The sequence below is a fragment of the Myotis yumanensis genome, unplaced genomic scaffold, assembly GCF_028538775.1.
Source record: "Myotis yumanensis isolate MYYU_CA2020_CCGP unplaced genomic scaffold, mMyoYum1.0.hap1 SCAF_15, whole genome shotgun sequence".
In the NCBI taxonomy this organism is placed as follows: domain Eukaryota; kingdom Metazoa; phylum Chordata; class Mammalia; order Chiroptera; family Vespertilionidae; genus Myotis; species Myotis yumanensis.
In genome coordinates, this window is record NW_027223766.1 from 22524006 (window position 1) to 22550131 (window position 26126).

General features: G+C 43.4%; 1 protein-coding gene across 1 annotated transcript in view; it reads right to left on the reverse strand.

Moving 5' to 3' along the window:
- CLVS1 (clavesin 1) overlaps positions 1-26126 on the reverse strand; it is a 140350-nt gene that overhangs the window by 3918 nt on the left and 110306 nt on the right. Inside the window, exons 4-5 of the mRNA XM_070391985.1 lie at positions 19361-19471; positions 18325-18560 (exon numbers count right to left, since the gene is read on the reverse strand). Coding sequence (XP_070248086.1) covers positions 18325-18560; positions 19361-19471 — 347 coding nt within the window. The remainder of the gene's footprint in view (positions 1-18324; positions 18561-19360; positions 19472-26126) is intronic.

Here is a 26126-nt window from a genome sequence, read left to right on the forward strand (position 1 = left end):
AAAAACTAAAAGCGTTTTCCTTACGAACAGGAACAAGACAAGGATGTCCGCTTTCACCACTCTTTTTCAACATAGTACTGGAAGTCCTAGCCACAGCAATCAGACAAGAAGAGATAAAAGACATCCAAATTGGAAAGGAGGAGGTAAAACTGCCATTATTCGCAGATGACATGATATTGTACATAGAAAACCCTAAAGACTCTACCAGGAAACTATTAGACTTAATGAATTTGGCAAGGTAGCAGGATACAAAATCAACATCCACAAATTTATGGCATTTTTATGCACCAATAATGAACTCTCAGAAAGAGAAACTAAAAAGCAATCCCATGTATCATTGCAACAACAAAAAAGAGAATTAGGAATAAACTTTAACCAGGGAGGTAAAAGACCTGTACTTGGAAAGCTATAGGACAGTGATGGCGAACCTTTTGAGCTCGGTGTGCCAGCATTTTGAAAAACCCTAACTTAACTCTGGTGCCGTGTCACATAGAAATTTTTTGATAATTGCAACCATAGTAAAACAAAGACTTATATTTTTGATATTTATTTTATATATTTAAATGCCATTTAACAAAGAAAAGTCAACCAAAAAAATGAGTTCGTGTGTCGTGTCACCTCTGACATGTGTGTCATAAGTTCGCCATCACTGCTATAGGACATTGAAAAAAGAAATAGAGAAGGATACAAATAAATGGAGGCATAAACCATGTTCATGTATTGGAAGAATTAACATTAAAATGTCTATACTACCCAAAGCAATCTATAAATTCAATGCAATACCTATTAAAATGCCAATGGCATGTTTCAAAGAATTAGAATACTCCAAAAATTTATATGGAACCATAAAAGACCCCGAATAGCTGCAGCAATCTTGGAAAAAGAAGAACGGAGTAGGAGGGATCACAATACCAGGTATCAAACTATACTACAAAGCCATTATAACCAAAACAGCCTGGTACTGGCACAAGAACAGGCATATAGACCAATGGATCAGTACAGAGATCCCATAAATCAACCCAAGCCATTACATTCAATTAATATTTGACAAAGGAGGCAAGAACATACAATGGAGTAAAGACAGCCTCTTCAACAAATGGTGCTGGGAAAACTGGACAGACACATGCAAAAAGATAAAACTAGAGCACTAATTTACACCAAACAAGAATAAATTTAAGGTGGATAAAAGACAAATTTAAGACATGAAGCCATAAAAATCTTAGACAACATAGGCAATGATATCTCAGACATCTCATGTAGCAATATTTTTATGGATACATCTTTTAGGGCATTGGTTCTCAACCTTCCTAATGCCACCACCCTTTAATACAGTTCCTCATGTTGTAGTGACCCCCGATTTCATTGTTACAAATTGAACATAAAGCATAGTGATTAATCACAAAACAATATGTAATTATATGTGTTTTCCGATGGTCTTAGGCGACCCCTGTGAAAGGGTCGTTTGACCCCCAAAGGGGTCGCAACCACAGGTTGAGAACCGCTGTCCTAGGGCAAAGGGAACTAAGAAAGTAAACAAATGGGACTACATCAAAATGAAAAGCGAACCCACTGAATAGGAGAACATATTTGCCAATGATACATCTGATACGGGATTAATATCCAAAATACTATGTAAAGCACTCATACAACTCAACAACAAAAAATAGACAATCCAATTAAAAAATGGAGAGATCTGAATAGACATTTCTCCAAAGAGGACATACAGATGGCCAAGAGACACATGAAAAAATGCTCAAAGTCACTATCAAAGAAATGCAAATTAAAACCACAGTGAGATATCACCTCACACCTGTCAGAATGGCTATCAAAAAATCAACAAAAAAGTACTTGAGAGGATGAGGAAAAAAGGGAACACTAGTTTGCTGCTGGTAGGAATGCAGACTATAGTCACTCTGGAAAACAGTATGAAGTTTGCTCAAATTAAAAATGGAACTCCCATTTGACCCAGTGATCCCACTTCTGAGAATATATCCTAAAAAACCCCAAAACACCAAACAAAGAATATATGCACCCCTATGTTCATAGCAGTGTTATTATATGTGCCCTGGTAAACAGCCCAAGTGCCCATCAGTAGATGAATGGATAAAAATGCTGTGGGACATTTACACTATGGAATACTATGCAGCTGTTAAAAAGAGGGATCTCTTACCCTTTGGGACAGCATGGGTGGGCCTGGAAAATATTATGCTAAGTGAAATAAGCCAAACTGAGAAAGAAAATATCACATGATCTCACTAGTATTTGTGGAATCTAATGAACAAATTGAATTGACCAACAAAATAAGACCCAAAGCAGGGAGGCATGGATCAGACTAAAACACCTTGCTGTGGGGTTGGGGGGGGGGGGAGGGGGCGAGAAGAGATAAACCAAAGAACTTATATATACTTATATGCATAGCCTATGGTCAAGGGTAATAGGATAGGGAAGACCTGGGGGTGGGTGGGTAGGGACTGGGAAGAAGAGGGGAAAATGGGAGCTATCTGTAATACTATCAATAATAAAAAAATAAATTTAAAAAATGGTTGAACTAGATTGTTCGAACAAGCAAAATTTTACAAATATGTGCAATAAATGGATAATTCAGGAGGCCTGAGTTGCCCAAAACCTCCACTTTCCAAAGGTCTCAGAATGGTCTCTTACCTTCCTCCTCTAAACCCTCGGGGCATCCTGCCCTGCCTGATAAAAGTGTCTCTGAGACTTTGGGCCATGCCATATAGTATGCTAACCGTGTGATTTATACGGCATGCCTGGGCTTTGGGTCATACCCTATCAGTTTGACCTCTTGGGAGGGGGAGGAGGAGGAGCTGAAGACCAAGTAGCTAAGGTCAATCTCACACATACACTGTATGCCTGTGTGACTGACCTCTCTCCCGCCCCCTATAAAAGGCCTGGGCACCAAGGCATTGGTGAGTTTCCCTGGTCGGGGACACTTTATACACGTCACACATCATCGCCAAGAGACTTAAGCTCTGTTTGTGTGACTCCACTGGAAGGACAGCCGGAAGCGTGGAACTGGTCCAGTGCAGCTGGACTCCACCCGATGTACCTTTTTCCTTTGCCTATTTTAATGTGTATTCTTTTGCTGGAACAAACCATAACTGTGAGTATAACAGCTTTTCTGGGCCCTGTGAGTCCTTCTGGCAAATCATTAACCCTGAGAGTGGCCTTAACGACCCCAAACACAAGCTATAATAACACTAATATTTGTTATGTATGCACCTGGCATTATGGTATATTCTTTACATGTATTAACTCATTTTCATGCCCCTAAGAAGTGGTACTATTGTCTCCATTTTGGGGGGAAAACTAAGTAACAACAACAACAACAGATCAAGTAGCATAGGAAAAGCAACAAAAATGGTGAGAAATAGGACAGACTTATCACCATCACACCACTCCAGGGCATATCTAAGCCTGCAGAGCTATTTAGCTGAAATGTTTAATATTCCACCTCACTGTAAAAATAATTTTCTGCCTAACATTCTTATCTCCATTCAGGATATGCATGTGCTATAGAAAGCATAAAATAAAGAAGTCAGAAAGCAAATCATACAATTGTCCTAAAACAATGGGTTTCTACTCCAAATATCAATCCAGGCAGTCTAACTTTAAGTATGAAGCCGAACCTTTGGAAATAAAATGGATTCATGTTTTCCTGGGGTAGGGAAGAGGAAGCCCCAGGTAGCTCTATATATTTTCTGTGCATTTCTCTCTGCTTTAGTTAAAGCTCTGATGGGAGTGGGAGTGGGGGAGAGTGTTAATAGACATATAAGGAGCAGAAAAGCCCAAAATCCAGAAGACATTACAACATACCCAGACAAGCATGAAGAAAACCAGAGCACAGCTGCCTACTCGGGGCAACTCCCTCCAGCACCGCGGACAGCTGCCTAGCTCCTTTGTCCCAGAGGCCCTGGTGAAAATGTGATTGATGGCCATTCCACTTTAGAGACTTTACACTGTTTTTCCTCTCCTTTCATCCTAGGTGGCTTTATTTTACAACATGGCAAGTGAATCACAGCCAGAGTTTTATCTAGAACAGCGGTTCTCAACCTGTGGCTCGTGACCCCTTTGGTAGTGGAATGACCCTTTCACAGGGGTCACCTGAGACCATCCTGCATATCAGATATTTACATTAGGATTCATAACAGCAGCAACATTACAGTTACGAAGTAGCAATGAAAATAATTTTATGGCTGGGTCACAACATGAGGAACTGTATTTAAAGGGCCAGAAGGTTGAGAACCACTGATCTAAAGTAACTCAATAGAAACTATTCACTAAGGAGCCCTGCAGCCTCTTGAATATAACCAAGTTGAGAAACACACTCCTCCAGCCCCTAGAGGGGCAACTCTGCTAGAAAGTTCTTCCTTACATTGAACTTGCTGTAGGCAGTTAGACATGAGCAGAGCAAGGACAGTGGGCCAGGTACAGAAGGTCACCATTTCGAGCCCCAGGTGCCTCGAAATGGACAATCAGTTGAAGGGTGGAACCCAGGCTGACTTTTCCTCCCCTAGCATATCCCTGGCATGAGCTTTGGACCTCTTGACCTTTCCTCCCTAGAGATAACATCTAGGCCTCAGTTGTATTCCAGCTCTAGGCCCAGATAAGCAACAAAACCAGCCACTGCTGATGTCAAGACTAGCTGCATGGAATAATGACCCCCTGCCCTGGTGCCAGCCAATCAATCAGCAGAGACCACAACCCTGAAGGGACACACCTGGAAAACTGTTGAATATTCTATTAAGATCTTTCCCTGGGATCTCCCCTAAAATCTCTACCCTTAGGATGGAGGAACCAGTGTGCTCTCCCTCCAGGGAGCAGGCCAACTCTCTTCTCCCTCCCCAGGCACATTACCATTAACTTCCCCACTCCCAAGCTCCAAGGGCCCTTCCTTTACCTCCATAACTCGTTTCCTAAGCCCATTTCTTCTAGAGATTACTTTTTCTACCTCTGTAATTTACCCAATAAACGTTCTCTTACTGTTTGGGTCTTGCTCTAAATTATTTCCTAGCGAGAACCCAAGTACTGAGGGTTCTGAACCCAGGTTTCGTCTGGGTACATGTAATCCATCTGGTCCACATAACAGCCCTTTAAGTATTTATTTAGTGCCCTTCAGCCCTCACATCACCCTCACCAAGGCTAACCAGATTCCTCTTGTGCCCAGGTTTCTTCTTTCAAGGTTTTAATGTTTTTGAATTGATTCTTAGAAAGGGAGAGGAAAGAGAAAAAGAAATATCAATGTGAGAGTGGAACATCGATCAGCTGCAGGTCTGAAAACCCAAGCATATACCCTGACTGGGAATCAAACCACCCCTCAGTGCACGGAGTGATGCCCGGCCTACTGAGCCACATGGGCCAGGACTCTTGCCAAAGTTTCTAAAGCTCTGGCACTCTCTGGCATCTCCAGCATCTCTATCAACTGGTTGCCCACAGGGTGTCATCTCAAAATAGATAAAATTATTGCTTCCTTTTTTTCCCCTTTTGTATGCTTCTGTTGATGGATAGAAAATGCACCTAAAATTGCATTAGCCTTTCTGATGCTCATATAACACAGCTGAGGGAAAATTTAACTGTATTTCCACAAGCTGCTGTTAGACCATTTCTCTCCCATCTTGAAGGTGTTTGGTTGAGTATTAAATTTCATTTTTTAAAGTTTGTTTCACATTTCCACCCTATCTCCATTCTTTTGAACCTTGAAATTTGTGGTCTTAATGAGTATTGGATTTGTTTCCAAACTTCCTCTGCCCCCATTTTCAGCGTCATTATGAAAAAAACAAACAAACCCCACAACAAATTTTCAAATATTGAATCTTCAAACAGTCATCTTTTTACACTCACTCATGATAGAAACTAGAAACGTTGGTGAATGTTTCCTGCTATATGCCAGGGACTGTGAGCAAATGTTGAGAAACGTTTATTCTTTTGTGAAATTACTGCCCATAGACCCCCATATGCATGTCATTACTCTGATAGTACCCAGAGGAGAGGGTTTTGGTGGGGGGAGGGGGACATTAGCTCTAGAAAGAAAGGAAGGAATGAGGGGAAAAGCTATCATCCACACAATGACCTCATTCACAGACCCTGTTCAGATGACTCCCCTGCACCTCCACCTGGGGTCAAATTGGATCTATGGGATTTCTCTCAATACCTGTACTGACAGCAGGCACAGAATGCAGGCTGTCCTAGCCAATACACTCTATGTCTTGGTTGATGGCGGGGAACAATCGAACAATTCTGAGGAACTGAGCGTGCAGAACTAAACTTAACTTTCCTGTTCGCTTTTTCCCTGATGGAGAAGATGACCATGGCCTCTTCACTTTCAGCAGGGCATAATTCCATTAACCCGGTCACACAACGAGCATTTTGATTAAGTAACCCTATATTATGAAGTATTTGAAATTCACTGGAAAACTATAAGAGCAAATATTACCTTTAAAAAAAAAAATCTAGTACAAATAAATGAAGCCAAGAAAAGCTCTCTTCTTAAATCTTGCCCTCAGTCCATTTAGCCGAGTCAAAGTGCTCTCTGGGAGGACTAATCAACTGCTGGCTGATAAAAATGTCTCCACCTGTGGTAAACAGAGCGCTCAGGACCTGTGTGGTTCGTGTATTAACCCAGGAGGAGCCCTGGCCTTGGGTCCAGCTCACTCTTGGTGGTAATCTCCCCATTCAGGGACTTGGCCTTCTCACAAGAAGCTTAACACTTTGGCTAAAGTAAACATTTTGACTTTTCTCTTGGGTCCTCTTTCCAACACTGAAAGCCAAGTTAACCCCAAGGGCAGGCAGGGGAGTGATTTGAGCTATTCAGCCATCATTATCTCAGTGGTGTGGCAGACTACGCTAACAAAGGCTTCATTCTGGCCCTGACAGCCACATTTTGTTTCCCTGCTATATTCTCATGCTCCCTTTCTCCCTCCCTCTGCCCCCAACCCCAGTCCTCCCTCCCTGCCTGCTTTTCTCTCTCCCTTTCTACCTCCTCCCTTCCACTTTTCCTCTCCAAACTTTTTAACATTCCCCACTTCATATCGAAGATCTGTAGCCATAGACTCATTTTTCCTGATTCCAAAGGCAAGTAAATTCCAGGGAGAACAGATGAAAAAGGAAAACATTCACCATGAGTGAGTACATTCTGCAGAATAATTGTGCTGTAAGCAGATAAACATGAGCAGAGTAAGGACAATGGGGCAGGTACAGCAGGTCACCAGGATGGAAAGCCCCAGGTGCCTAGCAATGGACAATCAATTGGAGAGTGGGACCTTGCCCCCAGGGTAACCCTTCCTCCCCTAGCTTATCCCTGGTCACCGCAGTTTGGACCCCCTGACCTTTCCTCCCTAGAGATAACATCTAGGCCTCCGTTGTATTTCAGCTCCTGGCCCAGATAAGCAACACAAAACCAGCCACTGCTGACATCAGGACCATCTGCATTGAATAATGACCCCCCCCCCCCCCCCCAACCATGGTGCCTGCCAAACAATCAGTGGAGACTACAACCCTGAATGGACACACCTGGAAAACTACTGAATATTCTATTAAGATCTTGCCCTGGGGCCTCCCATAAAATCTCTGCCTTTAAAACCCTTGGTTAGGATGGAGGACCCATTTCCTTGCCTTTCCATTTCCCTTTCCTCCTCCTGCCCCCTCCCCAGGTCCCTTACCATTAGCTTCCTCACTCCCAAGCTCCAAGGACCCTTTCTTTTCCTCTATAACTTATTTCCTAGGCCCATTTTTTTAGGAATTAATTTTTTTACCTCTGTAATTGTATAACTAAATGTTCTCTTACAGTATGGGGTCCTGCTCTGAATTCTTTCCTAGCCAAAACCCAAGTACTGAGGTTGCTGAACCCCACGTTTGGTCTGACCCCACTGGTCAGACACCTGGTGCCATTCCCGCCGCCTGGGAGTTCTGTTCTCGGCCAGAGGTTTATTTTCAAAACGTTATTTAGCTACCATATCTTAACAGCTATCACCACGTGTTCTTCTTACTAATGAACTGCCATTGCCTGGCCTGAGCTGTGCGGACTCCAAATCAGGGCACAAGGACTCTGCCCGTCAACCCCAGGCATTCCACGAGAGTGATCGAAGAAGAAAGGCCAGAGCTGTGAGGAGTTTCAGAGTGATTCAATCAGACCCCGTTGAATCAGGTCCTGGAGATCAGCCCCATTACTTCATCAGGTAGCATTCCACAGCCCTGGCTTTATTTCTCAAAGTCGGCAATGGGCTTGGCTTTGTGGAATGGCAAAAAACTTCTAAAAAGACTTTGACAGTGACACAGGAAAAGAGTTAAGCAGCCCCCGGCAGCTTTGAATTCAACATTTACTAGTAGAAACGTTGGAAGTGAAAAATGTTTTTAAAAGGTAAATCTGTTTGGCTCCTGAAACTAACTGTATTAGGCACATACTGACTTCAGGAAGGACTTTCCGGGTCTTGCCAACTTTTGCCCTTGTTAGTATTTTTATGCTTTTCTAGGAGGAGGTAAAAAACAATGCTGAGGTAGAGAGAGAGGGCATTTCATGATATTTCAAGATCCTTTCTTTTAAACGTATAACTTTCAGCCAAATACCTGGGAACAGCTCGACAGAACCACACAGTCAGGCAACACGGGACGCTGACTAGTGTGGAGTGAGCAGATGCGACCTCATTGAGGACAGAGCTCGGCTGCCAGACACAAACAGTCCAGGAACTTGGACTTGAGGAGGAAGGAATTCAGGAAGGGAGCCAAAAAAAAAAAAAAAAAAAAAGGCCACCGTTTCCATTGGCAGCTGCAATAGGACATTTTGTTTAATTATTTACACAGGAGTTTATTAGCCTTTATGAGACTATATTCCTGTGATATTAATTCTCAGTTTTGTATCTGTAAAATGAGAGACTATTACCATGTTCTCCACGAGGCTGTGAGAGCTATAAGCTGTAACAAAGTGCCTGGCTGGCGGTCCCCAGTGTGGGGTGTGTGGAGACAGCCGATCAATGATTCTCTCTCATCATTGATGTTTCTCTCTCTTCCTCTCCTTTCCTCTCTCTGAAATCAATAAAAATATGTTTTAAAAAATAAAATCTTTTTTTTTAAAAGATGTAATAAAGTGCTTGGAGTTCTCTGAAGGAGAAATTATTTAAATGGGAAGTGTTTCTCATTTTACTAACATCTCCTGAGTGTGAGCATGAACCACTGACACTCTGCCTTGTGTGAGAACAGAGACAGCCCATGTCTGCCCACTTGCAGAAAACCAAGGAAAATTCCACAAACTAAAAAAACAGCCATGAAGGAGGAATCAAGATGGCAGTATAGGTAAATGTAGGTAAATGCCAGTACTCGCCGCCTCCCACAACCACATCAAAACTACAACTAAAATACAAACAACCACCGCTCAGAACCTCCTGAAAGCTGGCTGAATGTAAGTCCTAAAACTAGAGAAGTAAAGAAGAAAGCACACGGAGACTGGGAGGAGAGGCAGAGACGCGGAACAGGCTGGTCTGGCACCCACACGTGCAGCTTTTAATCCTGAGGGAGATGGTCTCTGCGGAGACGGCCTGTGAGGAGCAAGGAGTCCCAGCCCCACACCAGACCCCCAGCTCAGGGGTCCCAGCCCCACACCAGAACCCCAGCTCAGGGGTCCCAGCCCCACACCAGACCCCCAGCTCAGGGGTCCCAGCCCCACACCAGACCCCCAGCTCAGGGGTCCCAGCCCCACACCAGAACCCCAGCTCAGGGGTCCCAGCCCCCCACCAGACCCCCAGCTCAGGGTCCCAGCCCCCCACCAGACCCCCAGCTCAGGGGTCCCAGCCCCACACCTGACCCCCAGCTCAGGGGTCCCAGCCCCACACCAGAACCCCAGCTCAGGGGTCCCAGCCCCACACCAGACCCCCAGCTCAGGGTCCCAGAGCTGGGAAGAGAAGTCCATGTAACTTTGGGCCATAAAAACCAGTAGGGATTGTGACTGAGAGACAAAGAGGCTGCTGGAATCCCAGGTGTAAGAGCCGGCGCACAAACTTACTCAGTCTCACTTCCTCTGAGCTCCAGCGCTGGGCATGCTGAGGGACCCAAACACATACGGGGAGGAACTGGATTGTCTGGCATCAGGACAGGAATTCAAAGGCAGCTTTCTCCCAGACAGGAGTGGCAAGGGTCACTGTTCCAGCGCTGGGATCTCCAGTCTAGCAGGGCTGACTAGCCGCCATATCAGCGTGGCCCACACTGGCTCCACCCTGGTGATTCCCTAAGACCCCGCCCCATCCAATTTGAAGCCCTGCCCAAGCTGTTTGCAGCAGCTTTTCCATATATAGTAAATGGCCTGTCCTGGCTTAGGCTTCAGACTTTCCTAAAATCTCTCAAACAAGCTGCAGCTGGTGACAGCATGCCCCAAACCTATTAATAAAAGGCCCAAGAGCCAGCAGTAGCATCAGCCTGCCTTGCTTCACAGCAGGGCCCTGCCTCCTGCATAGCAGCTCTCCCACTGTAGTCGCAGCTGGTCCTCACAGCCAATTGGCCTGGAGGTCAACTCCTCCCAGAGATACCAACAGTAATCAAGGTTCAACTACAAAACTGCACACAGCCCACACAGGGGTACATCTAGAGTGCCCAGCTCAGGTGACTGGGGAGGTTGAGCCACTGAGCTCTACCAAGTTCAGGAGACATAGCAGCTCTACATAATACATAGAAACAAACACAGGGAAGCAGCCAAAATGCAGAGACAAAGAAACATGTCACAAATGAAAGAAATGAAAGCAAGCAAACTACTGGATATAGAGTTTAAAATCATGATTATAAGGTTATTACTCAGGATCTTCATAAGACTTTCAAGGATCCTAGTGAAAATGTGAAAGACATGAAAAAGGACCAGTCAGAAATTAAGCATGCTCTAACTGAAATAAGAAACAATTTACAGGGATTCAACAGTAGAGTAGAGGTTTCTGAGAATCAAATCAATGATTTGGAATATGAGGAAGCAAAAAATACCCAATCAAAAGAGAAAAAAGAAAAAAGAATCCAAAAATATGAAGATAGTGTTCTAGTAAGGAGCCTCTGAGATAACTTCAAGTATACCAACATTTGCATTATGGGTATGCCAGAAGGAGATAAGAGAGAACAAGATATTGAAAACTTACTTGAAGAAATAATGACAGAAAACTTCCCATACCTGGTGAAAAAAAATAGACTTACAAGTTCAGGATGTGTAGAGAGTCCCAAATAAGAGGAACCCAAAGAGGCCCACACCAAGACACATCATCATTAAAATGCAAGGGTTAAAGACAAAGAGAGAATCTTAAAAGCAGCAAGGGAAAGCAGTTACCTACAAGGGAGTGCCCATATGACCGTTAGCTGATTTCTCAACAGAAACTTTGCAGGCCAGAAGGGAGTGGCAAGAAATACTCAAAGTGATGAAAGCAAGGACCTACAACCAAGATTACTCTAGCAAAGCTCTCATTTAGAATTGATGGTCAGATGAAGAGCTTCACAGACAAGAAAAAGCTAAAGGAGTTCATTACCACCAAACCAGTATTATATGAAATGTTGAAGGGTATTATTGAAGAAGAAGGAGGAGGAGGAGGAGGAGGAGAAGAAGAAATAAAAAATATGAACAATAATATGGCAACAAATACATATCTATCAACAATCAAATCTAAAAATCAAAATAAATGAACAAGGAATCTAATGAACAAAATAAACTGGTGAATAAAACAATCAGGGGCACTGAAGCATGGAACAGACTGATGGTGAATCTCAGAGGGAAGGGGGGTGGGAAGAGATTATCTATGGTCACAGATAGCAGGATGGTGAATTCCTGGGGTGGGGCAGGAACCCGTTGGAGGGGGGCAATGGGGGAGGGGAAAGAGGATGCCTGTAATACTCTCAACAATAAAGATTTTTAAAAATAGTCATAGAACAGGAGATTAATTACATGATGAAAGTATTCTTGATTTTACTGCGCAATTTACCAAAGAATTCCCTTAAGTAGAGTGGCCCTAGTGCACCTGAAGTGTGAGAGAATCCAAGGTCCCAACTAGTAGGTTGTGCCCAAATCCTTCATTGGAACCCGGGACATCAGAGGGAGGTCTAATAGATGCCTTATGGCCCAATCTATACCTGAAGCAGTCTACTAGCCTTGGACTCACTCCACATTCTCCGTGTATGTGGGTCTGCAAAGTTTTGAGGAATGGAACACACTGCTATATTTATTTTGATGTGGATTCAGGAGTTCTGATACAGTCAGAAGGAGTGAGAAAAATTACGTGTTTTCAACATGCAGGTATTTCTGGAAAGGTATTTTTTTCTGCCAATCAGAACTTAAAATAGCACAGTAAATGGCTGCAGGTGCTTACACCTCCTGCTTTGGATAGAGTCATATTCCTATTTCATTAGAATTAGACGAGCACAAAGAGCTACCAGTCCGTTTCAGAGCATTCTAATTGTTCCTCATGATTCTCCTCCCTTTGACTTGGTGGTGCACAGCTTCAGTGCAGTGGTTTTGGTAGAACTAGAATGTAATGTTTGAAAACAGGTAGAAAAACACCAGAAGCTGCCAACAGCTGAGACAATGAAGATGACCCATTCCATGGGAATTGGAAAAGGATGGCTGGTGTTCTCCATGAAAACGACCTTTCATGGGCCTATTTTTTTTGAGTCAAATGACAGTACATTAATGGATCTTAATTATAACGTGTTAATGGATCTTCTTTGATATTACTAGATTAGCTTGAATATCAATTTTCTTTCTGAGGGTCTGTACCTTCCCTGCCCAGATGGGATTTAGGAATAGCACATCGCAAGGACAGTGTGATGAGAAATTTGCTTTTAAACGGAGTGGTAAAGACTGGGTAGAATTGAGGCTGGCAGGAATGGGAATGGACTTCATCCAAGAAAGCTGAGCAAAGGCAATGCCCAAGAAGGTACTCAATAAACCCTTGTGGAAGGAAGACAGGAAAGGAGGGAGGGAGAGAGGGAGGGAGGGAAGGAAGGAGGGAGGGAGGAAGAAAGGGAGAAAGGGAGGGAGACACAAACAGCGTGAGAACAGATGTGATACAGGAAAAAGAGAATTGACCTGGAATAAAGACAATAAATTTACAATATTTTGCCACCTACTAGTTGTGGGTAAATCATTTAACTTCTGTGTGCCCCAGCCACTTTATCTATAACATGGGGATAATAATCTATTTTATCTATTAAAAAAAATTTTTTTTTTTAATTCTCAAAACCTGAAAAGCTCAGTTTTCAAGAATCCTCAGAACAAGTCTAGGGAACACCTGTTTCCAGAGCTGGGGAAAGGGGGCTCACAGTGACAATGTGGAAGCAAATGGAAAGTTCTGGAAAGTGGGAAGTGCTAGGAAGCAAATGAATCAGGACGAAAACATGACAGAGGAGGCCTGACAAAAAGGGGCCGGCTGAGGCCAGGCCAGGGTGGTGAAGAGGAGGCCCCTTGAGAGACAAGAAGGAAGAGAGGCAAAGGGTCTGTGTCACGAATTCCTTCTTCTCCTTGGCTTTGCCTTCTTTGTCCTGGACCTACTCTTCCTGGCCACATCCTGGGTGCAGGGTTCCAAAGATACTGGCCTGACGCATAAAATACAGCACAGAATGGAATTAGCCGATGTAAGTCTTACTTTTTTTTTTTTACTTTAATTTCTTTGTAATTTTTTTTGTTGTTGTTGTTAATCCTCACCTGAGGATATTTTTCCATTGATTTTTAGAGAGAGTGGAAGGGAAAGGGAGAGACAGAGAGGGAAACATAGATTTGAGAGAGACACATCAATTGGTTGCCTTCTGCACACACCCCAGCCAGGCCTGAGGATTAAGTCTGCAACTGGAAGCATGTGCCATTGACTGGAATCAAACTGGGAACCCTTCAGTTTGCGGGACTATGCTCTAGCCCAGTGATGGCGAACCTTTTGAGCTCGGTGTGTCAGCATTTTGAAAAACCCTAACTTAACTCTGGTGCCGTGTCACATATAGAAATTTTTTGATATTTGCAACCATAGTAAAACAAAGACTTATATTTTTGATATTTATTTTATATATTTAAATGCCATTTAACAAAGAAAAATCAACCAAAAAAATGATTGTGATGTCAGAGGTTCGCCATCACTGCTCTAGCCACTGAGTCAAACTGGCTAGGGCTGTTAAGTCTTACTTCTAACCAGGAATTCAAGGCCTCTCCTTTCAAGGGAATGAAGCCCAGTCATTGCCTGCTTCTCTGTTGAGGGCTCAGGACTTTTCATTGTTGAGTAGAAACTTCAATTGGGAAAGAAATCAACGCAAACACAATGGGAACCCTCATGTACAACATTGGGGAAGAAAGCACTACTTAGGAGCTGTTCTTCTTGAGTGCTTTGTGGGTACTTATTCACGCCTCTGTCATTCCACTCTAACACTGGCCCCCTGGGGTTATATCCACCTAATAACTGAGGAAGCCAAGATGTGGCAGGGTGAAGTGACTTGCCCCAAGGTCACAGAGCTAAAGAAATCAGTAGAAGAAAATGGCAAGAACCCACGTGGAGTAAAATTGGGGAATAAAGACAAATAGAGAGGAAGATAACAGTGTAACCACTGCGCCCGAGTCACGAAGCTTCAGCCAGCAGGCAGGGGTTAGGACGTGGTGACGTGTGATGGCACCTCAGAGGCCCTTCCGAGCAGCGGAGCAAAGTGAAGCAGGGCTCCCAGGCGGATCGCCAGTATCACAGGAACACAGGAGTTTCCAGGGAGATACTGGAAGCTCAACGCGCTTATTTGTGGCCTTGGCATAAAAACTCCAACACCACAATGTGGACACGTTAAGCCCCAATGCTATCTACAACAAGGGTTTGCCTAAATCGAAAAAGAAACCAGCGTTCTGAATGCAAGCAGCACCCCGTTTTTCAAGAAGAAAACAGCGAAGAGTTTTTTAGCACACACTCTGATCATTAAAGCGTATAAGAGAGATTCATTGCTGGCTAGATGGTGAGCGGGCATACACAGCATCAGCTTTATTGGAATCCAGCAAAATGTTTGCTTACCAACAGCAATCTGCTCACCAGGAAGAAATGTTCTTTGTTTTTTCTGGCCTGGACTACACCTCCCTTCTCAAGTGCTTGCATCTGACCCTGGTGCTGGGGCAAACAGGAGTCTTTCTCAGAACACACACGGTGAGTAATGGAACCGTTTGAACTTGAAACTGCACCCAAGCAGTTCACCCACATCAGTCCACTTCCCTCTAATTCAATCTTACTTCCGCTTTGCCAGGAGCTCCAAACACTTTATCCCAGAATCTGCCATGTCATTCTGTATAAAGAGAAGAGAAAACATGCCCTGCACACATTTTTTCCAGCCCCATTCATTTTCTAGGGGACCACATTCATTGTGTAGAATTCCCTTCCACTCCAATGGTGCGTGGCTGAATCATAAGGAGAGGGCCCCTTCATTTCTGCCGCAGAAGAGAAAGCTGTGTCTCAGCCAGATTCACAAGCAGCGATGAGGCTAAGCAGCTATTTTGCTTTGTTCTTTAAGAAATGTTAACCAATTCCTGCCCAACAACCTGCGTAAAACACCGGGCATTTTATGACTTACCCTAGAGGTCTTTGCTTCTAGAAGCAACATCTCGGGCATTAGCGGCTGAGTAGGAACAACACCCCAAAACTAAGAAGTTCCATTCTTTTTTCCCTGAAAACCAATCTCAGGACAATGAGGGGACAGCTGAGACTGTGGGCCCTTTATTAAGAAAGGATGCATTTTGTAATTTTATTGAACGTGACATCCACACGGGACATCTGTTCCTGTGCCACACAGTCATACGGACCCTTTATGCCCTGGCGGCTTGGGAGACAAGGCCCTCCTGTTCCCACACTGCCACCCCTCGTGCTTTCTGTATGGCTTGTACTTCACGATGATGCATGACTTCTGCCGGAAATGAGTAGTTACGCAGCAAATGCATACATTTGCCCTGTAAAAGGAGGGTTTCAGGCGGAAAGATCACCAAGGTCATGGCTGATTCTATTGACAGCTGAAAACAGTTAAACTGACTTTTACTACCCAGGCAGGGACCAAGATGAAGCAATGTGACTTAAAATTTCTTTCTGGCTCAGAAATCTGAACTTAGTCTAGGCTTTTCCCTATCTTCTCCATCCTCACCCCCAAATCAGATGGCTCACCCTGTCTTTATGACACCTCATTCTTACATGTGGGATCCAGGAGGGAGACTGAGAGAACATAAGGATGAAAGCACTTGGTCAAAAGGACCAACAGAAATCCTACCAGGGCACAGGTGGACCAGACCCCAAAGCGCTGGCCCCTCCAACCACTGACCACATACGGTGGAATCGGGTGGACCTGAGAATGGGGCCAAGCTTTACTCGAGCCAGTGGAGATGCAGCTCGGGGTTTTTAGGCCTCTTTCTCTATAAATAATTCTCTGGATCGCTGATAAGTTTAATAAATAAGTAAGAGCAGGAATGATTACATATAGTCAGCCCAACTTTGTCCATGGTGAGGCTGCAACAAAAATTAACCCGACCTTCCTGGTAATTACAAGAATGGAATGTTTTGACTATATGAATGGTGTCATCATGTAGCTAAAAAAAAAAGAAAAAGAAAAGTAAGAAAAAAAAAATGCACGCACCCTCTGCCCCAGCAACTTCTAGATCCCAAGTCTACCCAGAGGGACTTTCCTATGAGAATGAGGAGGCATATCAAAGACATTCATTGAGCCTTGTTTGGAATAGGGGGGGAAAAAAAACTTCAAAAAAACCCCCACCATCCTTAAATGCCCATCAAAAGGAGCTGGCTAGTCTGATTTATCCATGTTCTGGAATGCTATGCAGTATTAAAAACAGGAAGTATGACTAAATGTACTAACATAGACATTACATAACAATATACTACAGGGTAAAGTGTGTCCATCCAAAATTTGTATGTTGAAGTCGTAACCCCCAGGACCTCCGATTCTCTCTATGTTTGGATACCAAACCTTTAAACAGGTAGTTAAGGCCGAGTGAGGTGAGCCCTGATTCAATATGATTGGTGTCCATATAAGAAGAGGGAAGACCATGTGAAGACATGGGGAGATCAGGGTCATCTATAAGCCAAGAAGAGAGGCCTCAGAAGACAACAACCCTGCCGACACCTTGATCTTGGACTTCTAGCCTCCAGAACTGTGAGGAAATAAATTTCCATTGTTTAAGACACCCAGTCTGTGGACTTTGTTGCAGCAGCCCTAGCAAACTCATACACTGTACTATCTAGAGAACTGAATGGAAGGGTCTCTACCCCAGCCTGATAACAGCGGTTACCTATGGGGAGGGATTGGGATTAAAGATAGTGGTTGAAGGGGAATTTAGCCTTAAATATAAGGTTTTATTTTTTGCAATGAGAAATCACTCATATGTTATTTGTATATCAATTTAAAAACACCTCTGCCATGGCACAGTATGCAGCGATGCAATGTACTTCACCACCTGGATGGAACAATCTCCGGAACTTGAGAACATGTGCACTGTCACTGCCAACCCCTGCACACCTGTCTGCCTCAGTCAAGTGTCCCATCCTTCTAGTGCATTGGTTCTCAACCTTCTGGCCCTTTAAATACAGTTCCTCATGCTGTGACCCAACCATAAAATTATTTTTGTTACTACTTCATAACTGTAATGTTGCTACTGTTATGAATCGTAATGTAAATATCTGATATGCAGGATGGTCTTAGGCGACCCCTGTGAAAGGGTCATTCGACCGCCAAAGGGGTCGGGACCCACAGGTTGAGAACCGCTGCTCTAGTGCCTCCATGCCTCTGGGTGTCCCCTCTGCTTGGAGCCTCTTCCCCTCCCCCTTTTAAGCCTGGGATGCTGATTTTCATCCTTCAGAGCTCAGCTCGAATGTCTTGCTTGGCAGCTTTTCTCCAGGCCCACTCTCTGTTCTTTTGAGGTCTTCTTCACCTTTGTACTCCCAGTGACTAATCAGTGCCTTCCGCTAAGTAAATGCTCAATAAATGGTTCCAAATGCACGGATGACGAGGACATTCTCTAGCATCCTGCTTTCCCATCCACTGTGTCTCAAAGATCCAACATTTCAGTCTGTGGCATTAGCAGACTCCTTAGAGACTAAGACTGTAATCACGCGGTGAGCGAGGTCCTAGCCTTTAGCAGTTTCTATAATACAAGGGGACAGCTATATTTCTGGGCCAGCCAAGTCCCATTTGCTTCCAATTCTGATGAAATCAGCTGAGCATGTATCACAATTTACTTTTTTTAAGTTCTGTGCCCGTAAAGGTCTTCAATTACTTAACCCGCAATAGACCCAAATCAAAAAATGCCTGTTGCCCTCGGACTGGAGGCTCTGATAAGCCAGGCCTTACCTCTTCATCGGCTTGGGGGAGCACTCCCTCTCCAGGTTGGAGGACGTGTGTTTCACGTGCATCGCATTGTAGGACGTGTGAGTGTAGTCATTTTCATCACTGTAGTCGGGACCCAGTAATGTCCGGGCCCAAGTTCCCATGTCATAAGGAGGAAGGGTTCCTCCAAATTCAGAGGGCAAGAACTCCGGGTGTATGAGCTGGTGAAGGCTGTTTAAATTGTTCCCGTGCAGGAAAATCTGGAAAGAGAAAGTAATTAGCAATTAAAACCTCCACAACGTCTGATGGAGTATTTCATCTAATACACAACTGAGCAGTGACAAATTGGATGCGCCGCCGCTGATCATGCTACTTAAGGAGGCATTCAATGCTGTGTCTAGAACTTTGTCTTCATGAAATGTTCATTTATTGCTCAGAAAAGGGGCTGCATTCACAGTCCTTAAAGAGGAAGTTCATGAACAAACTGGGTAGTATTTGGCCCTGGGCCCCAATTTACAGATACAGTGATCTCCTAATTATCCCTGCTGATGCGGAGTAGTGGTGCAGACCACCCCGCCCAGGCATGCTGCACGTGCACCTCCACATTGCTCTCTCCTCTCTCCTGGTGCATTCTCTGCCCTCTGCACCCCCCTGAGTACTCCCCGTTACCCCCAGGCCTACACCAAGTGGTGGCTTCTTCCTAAATGTTGGCTATTAAAATATTCCATGAACAGGAAGCTGCTTGACCCCATACCTCCCACCAGCATTGGCAGCACCATGGGCATCTGGTATTTGCATGCCTTCAAAATTCCCTTTGGTTTGTCCCTGGGACTCTGAAAATAACCCAGTTCTTCTAAATTATTGATTGAATCCAGGCCATTTGCAAACTCCAGCTGCAGCTCAAATGCTCAGGCACTGCAGAAACGCAGCAAAACCACAGAGAAAAATAAGGAGAAGGGGAGAGAGAGAGAGCGATTGAGAGGAGGGGCACTATAATTGCCCCCACCCCCTCCACTACACATCCCCCACATTCCCGGCATTGGGCACTTCTTGTCATTACCCGCTTCCTGGTCTTGTCTTTAAGGAATGGCTTGATGAGCGTGTACAGGGCATGAATGTACCAGGGCTGGTTGACGAAATGGACTCCCCCGAAGCGGGCAGGAAAGCTGTCCTGGGGCGGAAAGAGAGAAACACACTCAGTGAGCACACGTGTCAGGTTAGCCTGGGCCAGCAAGGCCACAACCGGAGGACAACCTTGTCTTCTCTCAAAGCTCTCGCTAATGGTGGGAAAGACAGAAAACACACCCTTCCTATCTGCCGAGGTGCCCTCTGTTCCCCTTGCCCTGACTCCCCAACCTCTTTGACTCCACAACTTAAATATCGTGCGTGGGTGCCAGGCCTGCCTTTCCCAAGTCACAATTATGTGTCCACCCACATAGCAGGAGTGTGTGCAGCTGGTTAGGAGAGAATCAGAATTCTCTGTGGCCTTAAGGAACCAGGGTTTCAGTTCCCAGGAGCCCTGAGCACAGATCTCCCTCCTTACCCGAATTCTCTGCTCACCTGCTCCAGCACCCCCCCCCCCCCCATCCCCGAATCACCATGACAATGGCTGTACTTTGTGGGTGAGTGAGGCTCCTTAGAAAGGGGTTGGAAAAGAATTTCAAAGGATCTCCGGATCCATGGACACCAAGGGTACCAGCACCCTTTTCACAGATTACAGAATCAGGTCCTCACTTCAGCCTTGGACCCACACACTAGGTCCCAGAGAAAAGATACTTATTGATGGATGGGCTAGTGAATTCTCCTAGTGGAGCTCCTCTTTTTCTGCAGATCAACGCATTTTGTAAGTATCCGGAGATACTAAGAGCGTTTTTAAAATGGTTCCAGTTTGGGAATCCAGATCAGGGCACAAGCGTGTGTTTTAGAGGCCGAGAAGCTGCTGTCAGTGCTGATTAGATTCACAGGATAAGGAGCCTTGATCACAAAGTCTGAGCGAGTCCCACAGCCCCTGAGGTCCCACTGAAGGGCTTCCCCAGATCGCATGGCATTCATCTTGGTTAATGGAATTTAAAAAGGAGGAACATCTAATGCAATTTGAATTGCCAAGTGTGCTGGCAATCAATTTCAGTGCAACGAATATCTTTGCAAAGGTTAGCGAGATGAGATGAAAGCAGAAGGGGCCTGGCTATCTGAGCTAAGAGTTCAGGTAGCTAGCTGCTTCCTGCAGGTGTCTGAAATGCCTTGCCTGGGTCATTTTTAGTAACATGGAAAGAGGGTTATGAACTTTTTTTTCCCCAGAACACTCTGAGTCTACAGGCTCTCTCAGCATCTTTCACACCAAGACCTAGTTTCCAATAAATACGTGCAATTGTGCTCAGGGTTGACATTTGAAAAACTTAAAAGTATTTTTGCTTCTATGTAGACATTTTACATAGAACAAAGAAATTAAATGTTTTGAAGGTTACACTAGACAAATTTAAGTAAAGGTCTTTTATTTTGCAATGTATTTATTTTTTGTTCTGTTTCTTTTATTTTAAAAAACTCAATGAAACCACCAAGTAAGGGTAGAGAGATCATTTATACTAATTTGGACATTTGTCATAATCTCTCATTATTCCAAATCTGAATTTAGGAACAGTTTGGGACCTAAAAATTCTTTGCTTCCTAAAAAAAAAAAAAAAAAAAAGCCATCTCCCCAAGTTGTTCCTTGGCAGTAAGTGCTAAGCACTAATCTTACTCTTTTTGGTCCTTTGCAACATGTTATTCAGAAATATAATCCATTATCCCACACATTAAACATGTGTTCTGAGGGGCTGTAGAACGAGAGGAAAGGGTTTAGCTAAAAAAATCAGGGCTTTACTGTGTTTTTCTTTTAAATAAGACCAATAAGAAGAATTTTATTTCTGCTGAGAGTCTGTTATATTACACATTTCTAGGTTAGTAAAGTGGAAGAAAACTCTATAAGTAATACTTCAGAGGCAAAAGGTAAAATCTCAAAGAAAATATTAATCTTTTAAAAATATCTAGAGAGCCTTAGCTTTAGTCTATGGAACCTCCATCATCAAAGGCCATCAGAACTGTCTACTATTTGTGTCGGAGGAGGGAGGTTAAAAGACAAAACACAGGCCTGAGACCCTGTCAGTTCTCTCCAGGGTGGCTCTGGCTTCGAGTCTGCCAGCTTGAAGGCCCAGTTTGTTTTTACTGATCTCCTTCAGCCATCAACCATATGCAGATAAACTCACATAAAATCGTATGCCTCAGACTTCTGGGTTTAGGTCAGAGGAGAAACGGGATGACTTTTCTTCAAGTCCCATCTATAAAATGCAAATAAAGGGCCTCTTGTGCAATAAAGGCAATGTGCAAATATTCTGGGTATTCTCAAATGAGCCTGACCATACTATTAATAATGATATGTGTGTGTGTGTGTGTGTGTGTGTGTGTGTGTGTGTGTGTGATGCAAAGAGAAAGGTGAAGGAGGGAAAATTAGCAGACACAACCCTCTTCCGGGCAATGTCCATCAGTGTTAGCCATATAGCCTGGTCATGTTAGCAAACTGCAGGTAAAGAGGAAGTTGTCTGCCACAGAAATGTCCCCCAGGTCCCCAAGAGGGCCCACCACCCTCGGGGAGGTGCAGTTCTTAGGAGCTGGAGCAGATCTAGCTCAAGCCTTAAAAGGAGACATATGTAATACTTTTAATAATAAAGATTTTTTTAAAAGGTGGTAAGCCTTGATTCAATGACAGTGTACCACTTTGTTGGTTTTTGTTCTTAGCAACTGTGTGTCTTACTATGCTTAATTAAAACAAATCCCAGGTGCATTTACAAATCCCAGGTGACCCATCATATCAACAGGTTAAAGAGGAAAAACACATGATCATCAATTGTTGCAGAAAAGGTATTTGATAAAATTCAACACCCATTCCTGATAAAAACAAACAAATAGGAAAAATAGGTCTCTATTTGCAGATAATATGATTACCAACATAGAAAATCCCAAAGAATCTATTTAAAATAAGCAAACAAAAACCCTCCTATAACTAAATAGTTCATCAACATTGCAGGATAAAAGAGAAACATACAGAAAATCAATCATATTATTATATATTAACAATAAACACAAGAAATCAAAATTAAAATATATCACCATTTAAAATTGCTCAAAAAACTTAAATATTTAAGCATCAATCTAACAAGACATATGCAGGATTTGTATGCTGAAAGCTACACAATGCTGAAGAAAGAAATCAAAGAAGATTTCAATAAATGGAGAGGCATATTATATTGTAACTCAGAAGATAACATAATAAATATGCCAATTCCCCTCAAATTGATAGACAGGTTTAATGCAGTACCTAGCAAAAGCTAATTAAGATTTTTTTGTAGACATCGATAGGATTCTTTTAAAATTTATATGGAAAACATAGATCCTAGAATAGTTAACACATTTGAAAAGAAGAATAAAGTGGAAGGAATCATTCCATCCAATTTGAAGACTCTTTATACAGCTACAGTAATCAAGACTGTGTGGCATTGGAGGAGAGAAAGATGCATATAGGTCAATGAAGCAGAATAGAGAATTGAGAAATAGATCCACACAAATATACCCAACTGGCTTTTTAATAAGGTGGAAAGCATTTCCATGGAGGGGAGAAAGCTTTTCAACAAATAGTGGTGAGACAATTGCTCTTCCACAGGTCAAAAGATGAGCCTGACAACCACACACCTCATGCGAAGTTAACTCCAAATGGATCATGAACTTTAATGTAAAACATGAAATTATAAACATCTTAGAAAAAAATATAGGAGACAACCTTTAGGAAGTCAGACTAAGCCAAGAGATTTTAGACGTCTCCAAAAGCATAATATAGGAAATAAAAAAGTAATAAATTAGATGTTGTCAAAATTAAAAACTTTTACTCTGTCAAAGAGTGGAAAAGAGAAACTATGCCCTGGGTGAAAATATAGCGGGTTTTTTCACAATAGCCCAGATTGGAATTAACCTACTTATCTTCAATGAGTGAATGGGTAACCAATTGGTACAGTTATACCATGGAATACCACTCACCACTTAAAAGGAACATTTACTGACATACAAAACAACCTGAATAAACCTCTGGAGAATTTGGCTAAGTGGAAAAATCCAACCCTAAAAGTCTATATGTCTGATTCCATTTACCAGATGACATTCTTGAAATGACAAAATGATAGAAACTACATATGAGTGTTTGCTTAGGATTAAGGAGTGGGTGTGGCTACAAAAGGGTAACATGGGTGATCCTAGTGGTGATTAAAATGCTCTGTATCAATATCAATATACTGGTTGTGATATTGTACTCTAGATTTTCAAGGTGTTACCAGTGGGGGAAACCAACTAAAGGCTCTACGGGATCTCGCTGCATTATCTCTTAAACTGCATGTGAATCTACCATTATCTTAAAATAAAAATTTAGAAGTATGATTATTGTGACTATTTCAAAACTCTCCATTAATGGGAGCAGCCATTTTTAAAAGTAGAGTAGAAGCATTTCTAAGGATGATCTTTTCTGTCTTACTTGGAATGTTAAACAAAAAAATGCCAAGGTAAATTATAGATGCAGGATACATTGCAGAGCATCCTAAGTGGCTCTTCTTTATTTTCTTCGGGAGTCCCGGGCACCACTAAGGGGCTCTTGCAATCCATTAGAAGTGTGTTTCATTATTGAATGGGCACTTTGTTCACACTTCATTTTCGCACGGCACTTTTTAAGCATCCCTCAGCTGCCTTTTCTTGTGCTCGATCAGGATTTAGGAGCAGCATGATAGAGGCAAAACTACTTCCTATCTTTCTTTTACAATCAGATACAGATGTTTCTAGGGGCAGTTGGCGGAGTTTCCTGCTGGATAATGTGGTCTTTTCTGAGATGTGTAATGCCTGCAGGCTAACACCCTTCACACCACAGTTCAAAACACACCTGACCTCAACATCGCATTGCCCTGTGAAGCCCGGGTTAGCTTGGCTGCCCTGACTCACTCTCCTCCTTTCTCACCTCTTCTGCTCTTCCCTGGAAACTGGAACAGGGCAATTCAGACGCACAAATACTGCGAACCCTCCCCACCCATTAAGATGCCTTTGAAAGCCAAATGCAAAGATGAAAACAGAGAGAACAAGCACCTGAGCTGTTTACAGACCTTCTGCCTCCCTCCTGTTAGTAGCTGCATATCTCCCAGGGCCTTGACTGAAAGCATCCGTTCATTCATGTAACTGTATGCATGGAGGTCTGCAGGCGGCGTAAAGACCCAAGCATGAAGTTTGGTTTTATCTGTTCAGTTCATGCATGTCTTACTAATGGCTCGTATTTCCTACATCAAAGCAGACAGATACAAGCATTTCCAGCAGCATAAATGGGTGCCGCTGATGCGAGAGAACCTTCTAAAAATGCTATATTTCATGGTGATGGGTTTCTATTGTCACATGTGGCAGTCATTAGTATGAAAATCACACATCCACCTATTTGCAAACAAGTGGAGCGCTCACACAATCCAGTTCCACTCCAAATGCTTCATGTGTATTGGTAGTAAGTGTGAGAGAGAGACAGAATGTGCTTAGTAGGAAGGCAGTTGGGCAAAGGCTCTACCTGATTATGGGGCTATTGATTTTCTTCAGATATAGGCTCCTGAAAGGTACTGTTGACTTCTGCGAAGCTGTACCAACCCAGTGTTCTCTTGAGATGAGGAAGGACTTGGGTTTTTATGCAGGATCAGATCAGGGTGTGCCAGAAGACAACATTTTATCTGCAGATCCGAGAACAATTACAGCCTTTTGGCAATTCTAACCACAGTAAGTGAAACGGGCAGCCAAGCTCAGAAGCTTCCCTGGCTGCAGCCCAAACAATGCTCCTTGATAATCTCTTCCATGTTCAGTTCTGTTCAACGGATCAACAAACAGCTATTGAGCTCCTTTTCTGAGGGAAATGCGGGGGTACGGGGATACACGAGGTGTGTTCCTTGCCTTCGATCAATGTATGGTCCAGTGGCAGCAAGGGAAGTGACAATGCTTTGTTTGAGAAAAGGATACAGATTTCAGAGTTCAGGTTCTGTGGTTCATGGTAGCAACTCAGAGCAGAGTTCATAAATATATGTTTGAGAGTTTTCAAGAGTTTATTTGCCACTAGGAGCGCCTACATTTTGCTTAGCCCCGCCGCACTATTTTCTAGGAATAAGCTTACAGGTGATTTCTATCTTTTTTTTTTTTTTTTGAGAGAGAGAGATGAGAGAGAGAGAGAGAGAGAGAGAGAGAGAGACACACACACATGGATCCATTGCCTCCCACACATGCCCCAACGAAACCTGACCTAGTATGTGCCCTGACTGGGAACTGAACCCGCCACCTGAGATGATGATATAACAAACTGAACTACACCAGCCAGGGCAATGGTCTCTATTTTTAAAAATAAAAACATAAGAAGGAAGGAATGAAAGAAGGAGGGAAATAAATAAAAAATCGTCTCATGTTGTACCTCTGTCAAATTTCTGACAAGACAACAGAAAATGTGACTATAAATTTAAAGAATATATTGATTACATTAGTGTCTGCCTCATACCTGGTAAGAAAGCCTTTAGTAACAGGAAAACCAAGATAATCTCATTTGCTTTTTTTACTTCCTATGGTAGAGCTCCAAACAGCAGAACTCCAGTCTTCCTCGGCTCTGGCAATCTTATTGCTGCCAGGCAAGATGAGCCAGGAGGTGGCCATATTCAGGAAGTGACTGCTGCTTGGAGGAGAGAGGGGTGGAAGGCAAAGTCGCAGCCTGGTCACTCTGAGTCGCTGAGCTGAGCTCCAGCAATGAG